General features: G+C 41.3%; 2 protein-coding genes across 5 annotated transcripts; both read left to right on the top strand.

The window, feature by feature from the left end:
* The first annotated feature begins 189 nt into the window (after positions 1-189).
* Positions 190-9,292, top strand: LOC130566935 (KAT8 regulatory NSL complex subunit 1). Of its 2 annotated transcripts, none has more exons than XM_057354763.1 (12): positions 190-2,066; positions 2,602-2,743; positions 2,821-2,894; positions 2,999-3,140; positions 3,295-3,448; positions 3,564-3,758; positions 4,128-4,243; positions 4,320-4,441; positions 4,719-4,845; positions 5,212-5,315; positions 6,236-6,404; positions 7,864-9,292. In XM_057354763.1, the coding sequence occupies exons 1-12, from the start codon at positions 388-390 to the stop codon at positions 8,164-8,166; spliced, it is 3,327 nt and encodes a 1,108-aa protein (XP_057210746.1). In that variant the 5' UTR covers positions 190-387; the 3' UTR covers positions 8,167-9,292. The 2 variants fall into 2 exon arrangements, with proteins under 2 accessions (XP_057210746.1, XP_057210745.1); XM_057354762.1 differs by having other exon boundaries at positions 2,975-3,140.
* A 416-nt stretch (positions 9,293-9,708) lies between these two features.
* On the top strand, positions 9,709-15,709 carry aste1b (asteroid homolog 1b). Of its 3 annotated transcripts, none has more exons than XM_057355573.1 (5): positions 9,709-9,770; positions 10,661-12,059; positions 12,160-12,373; positions 12,537-12,729; positions 14,210-15,709. In XM_057355573.1, exons 2-5 carry the CDS (start codon positions 10,674-10,676, stop codon positions 14,685-14,687), a joined length of 2,271 nt encoding a protein of 756 aa, XP_057211556.1. In that variant the 5' UTR covers positions 9,709-9,770; positions 10,661-10,673; the 3' UTR covers positions 14,688-15,709. The 3 variants fall into 3 exon arrangements, with proteins under 3 accessions (XP_057211556.1, XP_057211558.1, XP_057211557.1); XM_057355575.1 differs by lacking the exon at positions 9,709-9,770 and adding an exon at positions 9,777-10,313; XM_057355574.1 differs by lacking the exon at positions 9,709-9,770 and having other exon boundaries at positions 10,364-12,059.
* Positions 15,710-16,521: the final 812 nt, after the last annotated feature.

Genomic DNA, 16,521 nt, shown 5'->3' with positions numbered 1-16,521 from the left:
AGCCCTTCTCCAGACACTCCCATGCACTGATAGGCTTTGTCCTCGTCATACAAATTCGCTTTTACATAAGGAAAATGAATAATATTAAATAGGTCATTTTTCATTCAAAGGTAAAGACAAAACACGTCGTGTGACAAAAATGTGAGAGTGTGTCAGTGTGAAGTTAACTAGTTTTTGAAAATTACCCCTATTTCTTTACTGAAGGTTGGGCCAATGAATGGCGCATGCTCAGTGCAAACAGGGAGTGTTGGAGACAGCCAACAGTGCAGGGGAAGGCAAGACGGGTGAAAAGAGAAACCCGTCTGGCTTTCGAAAAGGAAAAAAATACGTTAACGAAGCTTCGTAGTACGTCCTCGCTTCGCATCCGGCCATGCCAACGACACAGCGATGTATTATTACTGCAATCGGAATAAAATGAGCGCTAGTGCAGCAGGGCCTGGAGTGGAGAGTTGCGGGGCCGGGTGTCCGCATAGCGCCAGCCGCTGCTGCGGGGGAGGAGGCTGCGGAGAGCCCGTCAGCGGTGACGGAAGCTCGGCCGCTGCGGCTACAGCCACCAGCGCTGCCCCAGCGCAGAGCTCAGACAGGGAGAGCGGCGTAGCCGAGGCCCAGGCGTTTCGCGAATGGGACGATGCCACCTCCGTCGATGCGGATCGGACCCAGAAAATGAACGAGGGGGGATTTTTCGCGAATGGTACTGCTGATATCACGCGGGAGGCAGACGAATGTGCGGATTCAGTGAAAAACGGACGCGGGAGCTTTTGTAGACAAAGCGCTGGAGCGGGTGAGGATTACACCATTAATATTGATCACGAAGACGCTGGAGGTTTGCGGCACGGGGGCGAGCGTCGGTTATTTATGGGCGCTATGACACGAAGGGACGAACGCAGAACGAGTGCGAGACTGCCGCCGGTGCGCACCGGGAGAACCCAGCGAGAACAGGCGCACACCGAGACCGAGGGCGCGATGATGACAGCCGCTGCAAGGTGTGGTCACGGGAATTCCGAGCCCGCGGTCATCAAACGCCGGGGGTGCAGTTTCACCCGAGCCTCCAAGAGGGTGTGTTTTTCTGGGATAAGCTCGGTGACATACTGCGGCAGTTCGGATGCCGAAGCCCGCGTTACTTCCAATGGCGAAGCTCACGTGAGGGGCTCCGCGGGCACCACCGATGCTTTCGAATCTGGACGTCAGGTGGACCCCGCGGAAGATAGACGGGCGTCATTACGTCGTATCCAGTGCGAGAACAAGACCCAAAAAATAAATTACCCCGCGTGTTTGCCTGATGCAGAAGGTGCCCATAGCATGGAAAATACCGAGTTGCCCACATGCAGAACGGCCAAGGGGCGGGTACGACTGTACCGGGTGCGCTCGTTTCTTGCCAGCTCTGCCACCCATAACAACGGGGTCAGCGGAAACGGTGCCCCTAGTGTGTGTATTAACGCTTTACCGCAACCCCCGCTGTGTCTCCAACCCCCCGTGCCTGAAAATGACCAAACGCAGCAGCAAGAGCCACAACGTGGATGCATAAAAACCCCGCTCTGCGCATTTGCCAACAGCTCTTCTCACAGTGAAAGCACTCAGATAGAGGGTGGGCCTCCAAATGGAAAAAAGCCTGAAGAAAGCCCACTTGAACAGAATAACTCAACTAACTGTGACAGCACAGGTTTAGAGGCCCCTTCAGGGAAGGAGGGCCCCAACACAGAGCAGATAGAGACAGTGAAGGACGAAGCCAAACGGAGACAGGCAGAGCTGGAAGGCCGCACGGATAACCTTTGGAGGCGTCTGCAGGCCGTACAGGTAAAGCAGGTCGAGAGGCACGTTACCCAGCAGCTGCGTGGCCTGTCCAAGTGTCCGGGGTTGAACTGCACGAGGAGGCCCAGCGCCCTGTCTCTTAACTCGGCAGAGCTGAGCAGGCTGGCACGCAGCTGCAGCGAGATTCTCCGGACTGCAGAAAGTGCCCTGGACTCGGACCACACGGCTAGCAGCTCAGGAGGTGACAGTGACAGTGAGGAAGATGAAGCGTTGGAGAGAGGAGGTCGACGCCTACGGCCACTCTCCACTAAATCAATGTGAGTTGTTTTTAGACCTATGCTTAACCCTGGGTTAATAGTTTAGCCTTTGGTTATGAAGCCCCGCTTCATTTATCTGAATACTGGTGCCAAATGTATAGTGAATTACTAACTCGGAGTTAGGTATAATTAACAGTTTGAAACCTGGAATAAGGTAACCCAGGGTTAAAGATGATCCTTGGTTAAGGGTTAAAAAACTCAAATGCTCAGTATGCCTGAATAAACATGCATGTACACCTACACGTGTACAAAGGTTTTAACTGAGTCATTGCATGTTGGTGTTGTCTTTTGTATTACCATTGTGCTATACAATGTACATTCCTGTACTGGTATTCATGGCAACCACATTGAGAGAGAAGATATGATGCAAGGCCATTTTTTGCTTGGCTGTTGGGACTTGGGAGTAAACTGGGTCAGATAATGTTCATTCGCATTAGTGATGTATTATAAAATCGAATGTTATATTTTCAAGTTATGTAGTGTTACACACTAATATATATTCACTTTTTAATTTTTTAATATGATTGTTTTTCAGTGTTTCTGGTAAAGAATGGCAGTGGGCGGAGAGCAGGGCGTGGCTTGGCAGCCGATGGGTGTGGCTTCAGACTCAAGTGTCAGAGTTGGAATATCGCATCAGAGCGCTGACGGAGCTTTACACACACCTCCGACAGGGAAAGGTATACAGTTTGGCCATGTGTACATTGTTATTTATGCTAACTACAGTGTTTTTATCTAGCATTTTTATGTTTTGCAGGTGCGATCTGCATACTCTCAACCTGAGACACCCCTTAGAGCATCAAATCCCTCCCCCACATCAAACAGCTGGAGGTCAGTAAAAGATTTTGCGTGCGAACACACACATACATCCATAGATTTTCTAATTTAACATACAATTCCACAACCCGTAGATCATCTGTTGGTGATCTTAACAGGAAGTGGCATACAGAAGACTCCTCCTCTAACCCTCAAACTGTGCCAAATCCACCTTCATCTGCTGCACGGGTACGACCGTTGCTTCGACAGCGGCATCACAGACTTGTCCGCCTGGAAGACTGCACTGCACTGAAGTCAAAGGTGAAGAGAATCTCACTGTTGTTGTTTTTAAAGATATCTATGAGTTGTTGGCTTGTTTGTGTGTGTTCTTTTTGTATTGAGAGAAAATAAAATCAGGCTTGGATTTCAGATTATGCATTTGTGCTAAAAACAAATTTGTGTTTTTCTTTCCCAGCCTGTGTTGTTACAGTGCTCTTGTGAGCCTCCAGCTGTGTGTGTGCTTTGTGCCGGTGCGCCTCCTCATGCCCCCTCAGATAGGGAAAAGGGAGCGTGGATGCATCAGACTTGGCTCGACATGTCCATTCATCCTGTTCTTTCTACGCCATCAGGTAATACTCTTTTGGGCACCGTTGGTAAAATACTCAACTTTGTTAATTGTTTTCTTTATACCATTCAAATTAATATGAATGTTTCAAATGTTGACTGTGCTTTTCTCCATTGAAGATTCACCCCTTGCGCTGCATTGTGGGAAACACCCGCTGGTCGGGCATCATTCTTATAATTCAGTGCAGTGGACAAACACGTCAACTGCATCATCTTGGCTGGGAAGGAGGGGCCAGGGACGAGTTGGTAGAGTGAGGAGGAAGTTTGTTTGTCCCCGTCCACCCAATGCACTGCCTCCTTTATTTAACACCCCTGGTGAGTTATTTTTGACCTTGTGTAATCTAGATGTGGTGTATTCCCCTGTTAGAGATGTATTGGAATAATACGTGGCTGATTGAATAATATCCTGTTTGTTGCATCTGTACTTGAGAGATAAAAGAAAAATGTCTGAAATAAATAGAATAAAAATGCCTGAAATAAATAGACGTAAAAACTTTTGAGAAGGAAAGTATTGTTTCAAGAGAGAGAGAGACCATAGAGTGATAATGTGGAAGCAAAACACTGCCTGGGATAATAGGCAGTTATAAAGTTGATCAATATTTTGCAAAGAATGGATATTAAATTATGATAATTAAGTATTTCATAGATTTTCATTCATATAATTAATTGAAAATGCGGTTACAGGTGGTTCCGGTTGCAGAAGCCAGAGAGGTGTGATTGGTCCAAACTGTCTTCCTCAGCGAGCCATCGACTTACCCATCCTGCCGCCAACACCGCCAGCAACAGACACACCTGCTCAGGTAAGTAAATGATATGATGGTGGGCCACTGTTTTACTGTTTTGTTCTTAGTTTTTTATCCCTCTCTTGTTCCTCAGCCTTTGAGGAGGAGGAGAACCGAAAGCTCGTTTGACATAGACAACCTGGTGATGCCTCAGGGCCTGGCTGGACTAGTAGCGCGAGTGCAGAGATTACAATACAAAGAGATCATCACCCCAAGGTAATAAAAAAAAGTGCAGTCAGACATCTGGCATCACACTGATGCTTGATCAAAAGCGCTGTGACAGGAATATGTGACTACGCTGTGATCGTTTTGCTTTGTTGTGTCTGAATTTAAGGGTCTTGTGTTTCGAAATTACAATTTATTAAGCAAAGAGGGGAATGCTTCTTTGGGGGTGAGGGAATATAGATAATTTCCAATCCCAATATTGGCCGATTAAAGCTTATGTGTAATATGTGTAATGAATATTTTTTGTGATAAATTTGCCTGTGTTTAGCTGGAGAGAGCTGGACTCACTCTTAGGGGTCTCCAAGAACCAGGATGGGCCACAAGCCCAGTCATCCAGTCTTCACAATAACACATACCACCAGCCCAATGGAGAAAATCTGGAAAATGAGGAAGAGGTACGTAAGCCTTTACTGAGTGTTGACAAAATGTAAGACTAAAGCCCATTGCACATTGAGTCCGAAATTTGCGTCCGAAATTTCCGCACGTTAAAAAATAAATACAGTACGACCTCACGTTGAGTCAATCACATTTACACACTGCCTCCGATATTTTCGTCCGTCATAAAAAAATTCGGACCGGGTTCGATTTTCTGCGTTTTTCGCATCCGTCAAGCATTTTGAGTGGCCTTTTTTAACAATTCAGAGACACCGTACAAACGAGAGCCAAATACGAAAAAACGCATATGAAAATTTCGGACTGTATGTGCAAAGACCTTTAATACTGAATTTTCAGGACTGCACTTTATTCCTATGTTTGAATAGGTGGAAGATCTCTCCGATGCTTTGTTTCTAAGTCGCCACGCTGTGTGTGAGAGGAGAGAGAGGAGTCGGTGGGGGAGTTGGGCCCGCAGGCGACGCCGGGGCAGGTGATGAGAGTGATTTTTGTTAGTGCGCTCATATTGTCAGAGAGAATATGTTTAGACAAAGTATGACCTTGAACATTTCTGGATATTCTTGGACAGTCTTGTTTACAGTGATCATTTGTAATGAAAATATATATTTGATATATGTATTATGTACCATCATATACAGCCACAGAGAAAATTAAGAGACCATTTCAAAGACTATTTTCAGTTTTCTAAACTTACTATTTATAGGTTTAGGTAAAATTATTATTTTTGGTTCATTCTGTGAACTACTAACAATATTTCTCCCAGATAAAAAATAGTTTCTATTTGCATTATTTGCAGAAAATGAGAACTGGAGAAACAGGTCAAAACAACAGAAATGTGTTTTTTCAGACCTCAAATAAAGCAAAGAAAACAAGTTCATATTCACTCTTAAGCAATACAACAGTAATATTTGTACATGTATTTAGGAAAAGTTCAAAAATATTTTTACCCTGATTTTGTCACAGTTTTCATGTGTCTTGTCATGCTGTCAGTGTTTCACATTGCTGTTGGGTGACTTTATGTCACTGCTGAGGTTTGATTTTGTTGAAATTCAACAGACACTGGACAGGAATGGCCACAATGCATCTAGAAATGCTGATTAATTGAAAATTTGGCTTGGTCTCTTGGTGGCTTTATAAGCAATAGTTACATTTCGATCTAGTTATTAGTCTGCATTATTATATATATATATATATTATATATATATGCACATTTTAAAAAAATTGCCATTAATATCACATTTAACTTTTACGTTCAATTATTATGAGATCATGAAGTAATTGAATATAGTAAATAGAAGGTAAATATGAAGTAATTAGGATTACAAATAGTTAAAAAACAGCATTCTCACACTGCTGCCGTGGTTTCACATTTCATGTCATCTTTTCTCTCAGATCTTCTTCCTCCTACCATGGGGATGGGAAGAGCTCCAGGGAATTGGAGCAGACACCTGGCTCTCCAGATTCCAGGCAGAGTCATTTTACAGAAGGAGACGTTTCACCATGCAGCCCCTTCTGTACTGGAGCAGAGGATCCCTTCAGCCAGGCTGAGGATGAACAGCAGGTGTGTACGCGAGCACTTAATGTTCTGTTCAACTTCATTATTGCCGTAACCATGGCAATTATTTGGTTGAAGGAACATCTTGTGGTTACGAAAACGGCTGCAGTTAAATTAAAAAAAAAAGTTTATTCCTTTTTTTAAACTAATATAACTTCACAAATGATAACAAACAGCATTCACCTAATTTCAGTCATCAAATAAAAAAAGGAAACAGACAAACAAAAAAATAATAAAATATAGAAAAACCACATACAAACAACATAAAAACCACATATCATAAAGGCCTCCTATTACAGGACACAAATGATGTTCTTACATAAATTCCATTATCCCATTGAATATGTCTTCATTCTCATTTTCTATAAAAGATATAAAGGGGTTCCAAGCATCTTCAAAAGCTTTATATTTTCTTTTAATAATATATGTTATTTTCTCCATTGACATATTTATTACAATCTCTCTAAACTACTTCTGTATTCTTGGTGCCTCTAGCTTTTAACAACGAAGTGCAATAAGGCGTTTAGCTTGCAAAATACACATTGAAATAAAAGTATATTCTGTCGATTTAAGATTTTTAGGATATAAATGTAATAAAAACAACTTTGGTTCAAAAGGGACATTAACATCAAATATTTTGTTTATCACATTGTGCACTTCTTTCCAAAATTTCAGAATTTCCTCACACCCCATACACAATGAAAAAAGGTACCTTTACATATATTACACTTAGGACAGGTGTCTGTAATATTATAATTACATTTATTTAATAATGCAGGCGTTACATAAACTCGCATTAGCCAGTTATACTGTAATCATTTTAGTCTTGTATTGACTGTTTGTATTTGAGCATCCTGACAAATCTCTCCCCAATCATCTGATGATATCTCCTCATTGAGATCTTTACCCCATGCCTCCAATCCAGATTTTGCAGACTCCTGAGATCCTTTACTAACATGTTAATCAAAAGTTAAATCCGACCTTTACTGTAACAATGTTTGGTGATTTATTTTTCCAGAACTGATTACGGCGGTATATTTATAGTGCTTTTCTGAAATGACAAAATAAAGCTTCTTATTTGTAAATACCTAAAGAAATTATTCCTAGGTTTATCAAATTTAGTAATCAATTCTTGAAAGGAATTATTAGATTATCTTCCTTGTATAAATCTTTTATCATTTTAACACCTTTCTCTGCCCATATTTTAAAGCCTACATCTGTTCTTCCTGGAATAAATTTAGCATTTCCTCATACCGCTGCAGTTTTTAGTTCTGAGAATTCTTGTGTCATCCTTTGATATAAGAATCCCACAGAACTAAAAGAGAGGATTATTCATGAGTCGATGTACCTTGACAGATGCTTAACATTCCTCAATGTTACAAAGTGTAATGAAGACAAAGAAAACAAGAAGTAGGAACAGAATTGAATAACCCTTGTGAATCATTGTCTTCACCTACATTTCCAGGCTGTGCTGCCATGGGAACACCGGTTGTTCCCCTTACAGGAATCAGAACTTCAGTGGCTGGAGGAGGAAGAAGCGGAGCCTGACGAGGACCCATGCACAGCCAGTGGCCGCAGCCAAAGCACGGATTCGGGCATCTCTGTGGGCAGCCTGGAACTTTCCCCGAAGACCCCTCAGCCCTCCCAACAGCACTCAGGCACCGAACAAACCACCCCACACTCACTCTCCTACAACCCAGCCACCCCATCAACAGTCTCTACAGCTCAGGATTCTCACACACTTAGTCTTTCCTCATACCCATCGTAGCTCATCTTTTTTCTCACCTCTTTAGTTTGCAGGTCTAAAGTAAGTCCTGTTTGAACCATTTAAGAGGAAGGGTTTTTTTACTACCCTGTGACTAATATCAAAATCATCAAGATCACGTGCCCCAGTCGTCGTTGACCGTGTTATATTGAGTCCTGCCACTTATCTAACCGTAAAGCCCTTGTGACCTTACATCCCTGTTCTTGAACCTTTTGCAGTCTCAAATGAGTCCTCAAAGTCTATTATTTATAGTCCTTCCCAAAAATGTCACGCATTTAACCAATAACAAGTGCATCTTCACCAACAGTCCTGTAGCTCCACCTTACCAGGTTATCTGTAGTCTTGTTTCTCTCCTCAGCATCTCAGTACCCATATTGCCCTGGTCCTTCATCATACCTTGATTCATCATCATGTTCACCGGTCTACCCCCGATACAGCTGTTATTTGGTTCGACACTACTCCGTTATCTCTCGGATGGGCAGATGAAAGATATGTCTGCTGCTTATGTCTGTTTCACTTTTGTTTAACATTTTGGATCTGTCTATGACTTTTTCTGTCTCAATATCTCTGTCATTTTGTGTTGAGGCATGTTTCGATTTGATGACAATGTGAGCTGGAATTCAAACTGATTGTCTGATGAAAGCTCCTTGTTATCGTTCTCCATGTAAAGCACTACGTATTGATTCATTTACTGTGATAATTGTGTTTCTTTATATGCTGTGTGGTATGTATACAGGCATATTGCTGTTCACTACTCTGAATATATTGATATTCTCTGCACTGTATGAAACATAGCATTTAAAGTCCGTTACATGCTCTCTGTGTGATACAGTGGGCCTCCTGTGTCTTTTTCATTTGGAGATCAACACGAGAAGTATGCTTCTTATTTCTGTATGACTTGCCATAGATGAGTGATAGATCTTGTGTTGATGCATAACTGCCAGAGTTTGTGTGCTTGTGATTTAGACAGGTCCACTGTTCTGCTGTATTAGGGGGTAGTGTTGGTGAATAAAAAAAAACATGATTTTGCAATAACAGCAAAACACGAGAAAAGAAAAATGGAAGTTCTGTTTTAAATGCACATAATGCTCTCAATGCGAAGATAATAAAATGAATAAAACATGAGAACTACAAAGGTGTGTTCAGTTGTTTTATTTACTTTGTGAACTCATCAGAACGTTATGCATCTGTTTTAGAGTGTTGTACGGTATCATCATATTTTAAATATTTGTTATACTTTCAGTATAGGGACATGTAGTTGGAAATTATTTAAAATTACTTGTAATAATTCACGACAACAGCGCCTTCTTGATAATAGGTGTGTTAAGCTTCATGCGGCGCTGAGCAGACAGATAGACATATGATATCAAAGTATCGCGGGAGAGATTCATAAGGGGTTCCTTTAACTCGTTCTCGCGGTACTTTGACGTCATGCCTCCCTCCGCCTGCGCAGCGCCGCATGAATTCAAACACACGAATATCCATTTCGGTAGATGGCGGTAATGCGCCGAAACGGTTTGCCACATCCAAACACTGAAAGGCGATGCGGAACTTCGGGGAAAAAACATAAAACAAGCACATGACAAGACGCTGCTAAATAGGAACAAGTAAGAGATTGCAGTACTTAAATTTTGCGTGTTTTAAATACATCACTGTAAAACTGTATTCATGTGCGTTTTAGATATTGCATTGTTGCGCGTTTTATTTTATATATATAATAAGTTAGACATACTAGTAATATGCGTAGATATTTATGTTTATGTTGCAGACTTTTATGCTTATTCAGTCTCATGGTTATAAACAGCTAAATATTTCGAAACTTATCAATTTGTGTTATTTGATATTCACATATGGATAAAATTTATCCAACCTTATCGGATTAAACAAGAGCTTTAATTGTGGGGGTATGCCAACTTTGTAGTACTTTACACCTGAACTTTTAAGTTCGTAGTGCATTTGGCAACATCAATGAAGCTAAATAAACACGAAACATTAGATTGTTATCTAAAACATTAGATTATTACTAACTCCTTTACGTTGTTCTGCAATCGCAGACGAAGTTGACTTGAAATCCTGAGCTAACGTTACATACTGTACAGGCCTAACGTTACTTGACCGGAATCTGTAGAGGTGAACAAATCATTTATCAGGTTGTATTTTATTTAAAATATAAATTTAGTCAAGTCTGTGTAAAAATATGTTATAAATGCGTTATAAATTATGCATTTTTTACAGTTCATATGGAAATATTATGTATTGAAAAGTGTAATGTTTAAATTTTCTTACAAATAATTGTTCATCTTTATCAATTAAAAAATGTGACATTTTATTTCTATTGTCCTTGTGGTCCAGATTAATACAGTTATTAGTCATTTAAGTAACTTGTATTCCTGCAGTAGGCCTATATACACCTTAATATACATAATTTTTTTAATATACTTTGCATCATTACCTTTTCAGTTTGAGGTGAGACTAACAGTTCTGTTCTACTTTCAAGCATCTGTTTCATTATGGGGGTTCGTGGTCTTACAAGTTATGTGGAGGGAAACCGTAATTTCTTCACAGATATGAGACTGAGAGATTGCCGTCTTGTGATTGATGGATGTAGCTTGTATTTTCGCTTGTATTTTACCTCTGGATTGGATCAAGCGAAGGGAGGAGACTACGACATGTTTGCCATGTTAGTTCAGCAGTTTTTTGCAGCGCTTGCCGAATGCAACGTGCATCCCTTCGTGGTGTTGGATGGAGGAATGGACCACATGGACAAGAAGTTCAAGACCTTGGTGGAGAGAACTCAGAGCAAGATCCGGGAAGCCCACTCTCTTTCCCGAGGATCCAATGGTTCTGTTCTTCCTCTGCTTTCACGGGTTGTGTTCATACAAGTGCTTTCCCAACTTGGCGTGCCGCTGGTGCAGTGCATGACCGAGGCTGATTTCGAGATTGCCTCTTTGGCCAAACACTGGCACTGCCCGGTTCTGAGCAACGACAGCGACTTCTATATCTTTGACTTGCGTGGCGGCTACCTGCCACTTACATTCTTCGAGTGGAATAATGTTAGTGGCAAGCCCACGGAACGTTACATTCCCGCCCGGCATTTCACCGTGAACCGCTTTTGCTCGCATTTGAACCATATGAAAAAGCAGCTTCTTCCTCTATTTGCTGTGGTCGCTGGTAACGACTATACACCTGACAAAATTACAGAGGCGTTTTTCATCCGCGCTGAGCTTGAACACGTTCCAACGGGTCGGATGTCAGGACGTGGTTCCGGTCCACGACTCGAGGGCTTTTTGCTCTGGCTGTCTCGATTCACTACCCCTGCAGATGCATTGGAGGAAGTACTGGAGATTTTGGGCGGGCAACAGAAAGGAAACATACGTACGCAGCTCTCCGATGGAATACAGGACTACCAGCTTCCTCGCACTAGCAGTTTGGCTCAGTACTTTACAAGTCCCCAACCTGCACTACCCAACACTCAGGGGTTCAGCCGCACAGCAGTGCTGGCTTCCCAGCCCGAGTGGCTTTTAAGGGCGGTTGCATCGGGTAAGCTGCCCTCCTTAGTCTTGGATGTGCTTGTACTTCAGAAGGTTTTGCTGATGGCGCAGGTAGAAAACAGTCAGCTGCCCAGCAGTCATTTGTCCTCTTTGAGTATTCGGAAAACTATCTACGGCCTGCTGTTCAAAAAGTCAAGACATGACGGTCAGAGGCAGCAGACCATCACCCAGAGAGGAAGAGGGAGGGGAGGAGGTGATCCAAACCAACAGTCTCAGGGTAGAGGACAACAGAATGACATCCATTATGTTGAAGAGTATGACCGACAAGACCTCAATCTGAAAAAAAACACAGTGGAGGCTCATCTACCCAGCGTGCCACAGCTGAATCTTACAGCGCTTGACAAGGTCTGTTTTGGAAGACTTTACCAATCTGTTGCTTAATGTATTTCACACACATTTGTTGATTCTTAAAATTTTCTTAATGTAGTCTTTGCTTTCATCTTAGGTTCCCACACATGTCAGACTGCAGGTGTTGTTGGGAACACTGGGTGTGATGGACCATGTTTTACAGCCAGTACCTCTTCACCTGAGCCTTCCAGTGTGTGTGATGTACTTCTGGAGGAATAACTCAAAACCAAAGCCGAATCTCCCAATGCTGCAGGCCATGTTGTTGGGACTGGTGTATGGGGAACTCAGCTGGAGAATGGTTCATCCTGATGGTATCTTTGATTCTTTATTTTTTAAGATTGTAGCAATTTCTACATGTCTACATATAAAATGCCATGTGCATGTTATGTTAATAAATATTAGAAGTTATTGATAATAACTTTTAATAAGCATAATCATCCAGAGCAATATTGTTTTGCTTTCTTTATCATGCAGACCCACTGTATGGCAGCAAATCTGCTGCCACTGTGTGTCAGCGATTATCTCTGCTGAGGGTCAACCCAGGACAAAGGAGGGGCTTAGATCTGGGTGTAGCCCATTTGCTCAGCCAATGGCAATCCTGTATGTTGGCGGGACTTTATCTGAACCAGTTATTGTGTTTTCCTCTACCTGAACCTCAGTGTGCATGGTAAGGTGTAGCAGCATGAATGCATGTTTACATTAAAGCAACCTACTAAATAATAATCAATTCTTAAATTATAATTATTGTTATTTTTTGCTCAGTGTAACTTTTGATTCAAATTTTAATGCTGGTAATATAATTTTAAACCTGTATGGTTTCCTTTCTTCTGCAGAACACAAAAGAAGATCTTTTAAAGCGTCACGAAACACTAAACAACATTTATTTAGATGTTAACAGAGTTGGTTGTGTTGCATATCATAGAAAACAATGTTAGCTAACTGTTTTTGACCTTTTTTGCCTTCCGGGTTTAAAATCCTCATCAGACCATGGCGATGTACTATAGTACATTGATGACGCGTCGGTGTCTAATAATTATTAATGAGACTGTGTTTTCTTTTCAAATGAGAAGACATTTCTCCTAATTATTCATAACAGCGCCTGGTGTGTTTCTATCTGACCCTTCAGAGAGGCGTTCATGGCACATGAAAGTAAGCTGATGGATGAATGAAGAAAAAGCTAAACACTTACCAGGAGTTGTCAAAATACATATTCCGATAATTATATATAAAAGTAAATTTTTATGTGAAATACAGTATATATGTGGGGGAAGGGCTTCTCCACTGAAAGCATAGCCACGCTTAATTAAAGCAGGCAGGTGCCTCGCTAGACCCCTTTTAAATGAAGTATAAATTTTAAGTTTTAACAATTTAATTTATTTGTCAGTGTAATCATTTACATTGATAATAGCAGCAAAAAACGGATCTATATGCAACGTAGTAACGTAATTCACGCTTGGAAAAGCGACGCAGTCTGAAAATACAAACTCGTGCTGCACTTTCGCGCAGAAATCCATGTCCGCGCATCTGTGTGTTTCGTTGCAACAACTGCAGCACGCAGCTGCATATTACATTTAGTGGTTTCTGTAATACCGCTGTGGCTTGAAAGTATGATTCGTGTAATGACTAATATATTTTAAAACATGGAATCGGATCACTTTCTCTCGTGCCCCGCCTACCCCCTCACTCTTTTTCTCACAGCGTTCACGCCCATTTTAGTTGCATTTTTCAAAACGACAGTGAGGTAGACTGTTGCTGAAAAGGGGTTTCATGACTGTAGTACATCAGTATATGAGATGTCACTTTAAATCTGTGTTCTTGTGTTTCGGTGGTAATCCCACCCACTGCTGGTATGGTGTGTGTTCGTTACTGATGCAAGGCACAGACGATATGTGCATATAAGAATGTTAGTAACCAAAAAACGGCAGTACATATTGACTTGCATTGGTTTTGTGTCTGCACAGTAGAAGTCGATGGGTACCGCTGTTGTTTGGTTACCAACATTCTTCATAATATCTTTTTTTTGTGTTCTGCAGAAGTCATACTTTTAATACTATTTATTTTGTAATTTTCTTATATTTTTTTATTTTTAGAGGCATTTCCACTAATGACAGACCAACTGTGTATATATCTGTCTGTTTTTCTTTAAGGGTGTTTAGTGGTACACTGCTGCATGGCCTTGCGGCTGCCATAAAAGGGGGTCAACATCCTGAGTCTCTTCTTGCTGGGGACAGTTTTGCTCGGCAGATCTACTCCATCCTGCTGCAGGCGTTAATGGGCACTGCAGGTTTAGTAACACCAAGCAGCAGTAAGGGAGGATGGCAAAAACAGGCTCAACAAAGAGGGAGGGGCAATGGGGGGAGAGAAGGGGCCAGTGGAGGGAGAGGAGGGGCCGGTGGAGGGAGAGGAGGGGCCGGTGAAGGGAGAGGAGGGGCCGGTGGAGGGAGAGGAGGGGCCGGTGAAGGGAGAGGAGGGGGCAGTGGAGGGAGAGGAGGGGCCAGTGGAGGGAGAAGGAGGGGCAGTGGACAAAGAGGGAGAGGCAGAGGCATGATGTCTGCAGACAGTGATTTTGATAACAGGTTTGCACTGTTAACCTTTGAGGATTACTATCAGGGGGGTTGGGCTTAAAAAGTGGAGAGGGAATAGATGGATGGATAGATGCTAGTTTAGGAGGAGAGGTTTAAAAAGGAAAACAGAATACGAGATACAATTTTTTTAAACTAATTTTGGGAGTTATCCTTGCCTTTTACTTTTTACAAAAATGTGGCTAAAGATAACCGGCTCTGTTTCTGATGACAGCACCGGCGTTTACCTACTTCAGCATACTTAAATGGATAGTTCATCCAAAAATGAAAAATCGGTCATAATTTACTCGCCCTCAGGTTGTTTCAAACCTGTATAGATTTCTTTGTTCCAATGAACACAAAAAAAAAGTTGGAAGAATGTTAGCAATTTTCAGTTCTGGGACATCATCCACTACCATAGTTGTTGTATTTTTTTGTTATGTTGAACACAAAATACAATATTTTTGAAGAATTTAGGAAAACAAAGCGTTCTCAGGCACCTTTGACTACCATTTAATTCTTACTACTATGGTAGTCAATAATGTCCCGAAATTGAAAATTACTAACATTCTTCCAAATATCTTGCTTTGTGTTCATCTGAACAAAGCAATTTATACAGGTATGAAATTACATGAGCGCGAGTAAATGATGACAAAATTTTCATTTTTGGATGAACTATGCCTTTAAGCAACACAGATGTTTAATATGACAGCTATCATCTTGAGCTTGCTTGCACTAAGTTTGCACTTGCACTGATGCTATTTTTCAGCTACATTATGAACATTTATTGTAACCTTTTATACTGTTTAATTGAATGAAATGAAATGTCAACTTTGTATATTATAGAATGATTGTCAATTTTGGGACCAATGTTTTTATGTGAATCATTTTTTTACTAATTTATATAATGTTTTATGGTATGCCTGTTTTGCTAGTTTTAACAAGTAAATTTTATGTTCTTCCATTTCAAGGGATCTGAACAGATAAACTTGTTTCTTGTGCAGCTATAACATGCTTAAAGACAATACCTAATTGTAATTTCCCTGTGGAATGAATTTGGACTGAAATAAAGAGCCATGTTGTCAACTGAAATTGTTTTGGAAAGCCTTTTGTTCTCTGGGGTAAATCTTTTCTGCCAGTTAAACTAGACATCAGTTTAATATGTCTTGACAGTGACAAGGTCATCATCAGGGTGGACAGTCGGCAACGTTGTTCCAAGGTAAGTGACCACGGACCAAGTTTCATGTTTAAATAAAAATGAACAATGAAATTCGGATTTGATGTATTATAATAAAGGTCCTATGTGTAATTTTTTTGAAGGATCTATTGACATAAATGCAATATAATACGCATAACTATTCAGAGGTGTATAAAGACCTTACAAAATGAAGCGTTATGTCTATTACTTTTGAATGAGCTATTTCTATCTACACCACGGGTCCGCTTACATGGATTTCGCCATGTTTTTCTACAGTAGACCTAAAGGGACGACCTGCCATAAGCGCATTTTGTACATACTTTATCTATGCTGTGGTAATCAATGATGTCCCTGAACTGAAAATTACTAACATTCTTCCAAATAACTTTCTCTGTGTTCATTGGAACAAAGACATCTATACAGGTTTGAAACAACCTAGGTGAGTAAATGATGACAGATGAACTATCTAAAAATAAACTGTATGGTTCGGCTCAGCTGCAAAAACGGACTTCCGAAGACTTCAACGGATAGTCCTTACTGCTGAGCGAATCACTGGCACAAGCCTCCACAATCTACAAGAACTGTACTCATCCAGAGTGAGTAAAAGAACTCTCAAAATCACTCTGGACCCCGCACACTTTCTCTTTGAACTGCTGCCGTCTGGTCGGCGCTACCGAGCACCAAAACAGCCAGACATAGG

The sequence above is a fragment of the Triplophysa rosa genome, linkage group LG16 (genome assembly GCF_024868665.1).
Source record: "Triplophysa rosa linkage group LG16, Trosa_1v2, whole genome shotgun sequence".
Taxonomy (NCBI): Eukaryota; Metazoa; Chordata; class Actinopteri; order Cypriniformes; family Nemacheilidae; genus Triplophysa; species Triplophysa rosa.
This window is presented reverse-complemented; position numbering and strand designations above follow the sequence as displayed.

What these genes read in the sequence shown, in the direction of transcription:
- LOC130566935 (XM_057354762.1), top strand. Translation starts at nt 388, where the DNA reads ATGTATTATTACTGCAATCGGAATAAAATGAGCGCTAGTGCAGCAGGG. An exon ending in GCACTGCACTGAAGTCAAAG is followed by an intron (nt 3,141 to 3,294) that starts GTGAAGAGAATC and finishes TTTCTTTCCCAG; the next exon opens with CCTGTGTTGTTACAGTGCTC. An exon ending in CGCAGGCGACGCCGGGGCAG is followed by an intron (nt 5,316 to 6,235) that starts GTGATGAGAGTG and finishes CTTTTCTCTCAG; the next exon opens with ATCTTCTTCCTCCTACCATG.
- aste1b (XM_057355573.1), top strand. Translation starts at nt 10,674, where the DNA reads ATGGGGGTTCGTGGTCTTACAAGTTATGTGGAGGGAAACCGTAATTTC. An exon ending in GAGAATGGTTCATCCTGATG is followed by an intron (nt 12,374 to 12,536) that starts GTATCTTTGATT and finishes TTTATCATGCAG; the next exon opens with ACCCACTGTATGGCAGCAAA. An exon ending in CCTGAACCTCAGTGTGCATG is followed by an intron (nt 12,730 to 14,209) that starts GTAAGGTGTAGC and finishes TTTTTCTTTAAG; the next exon opens with GGTGTTTAGTGGTACACTGC.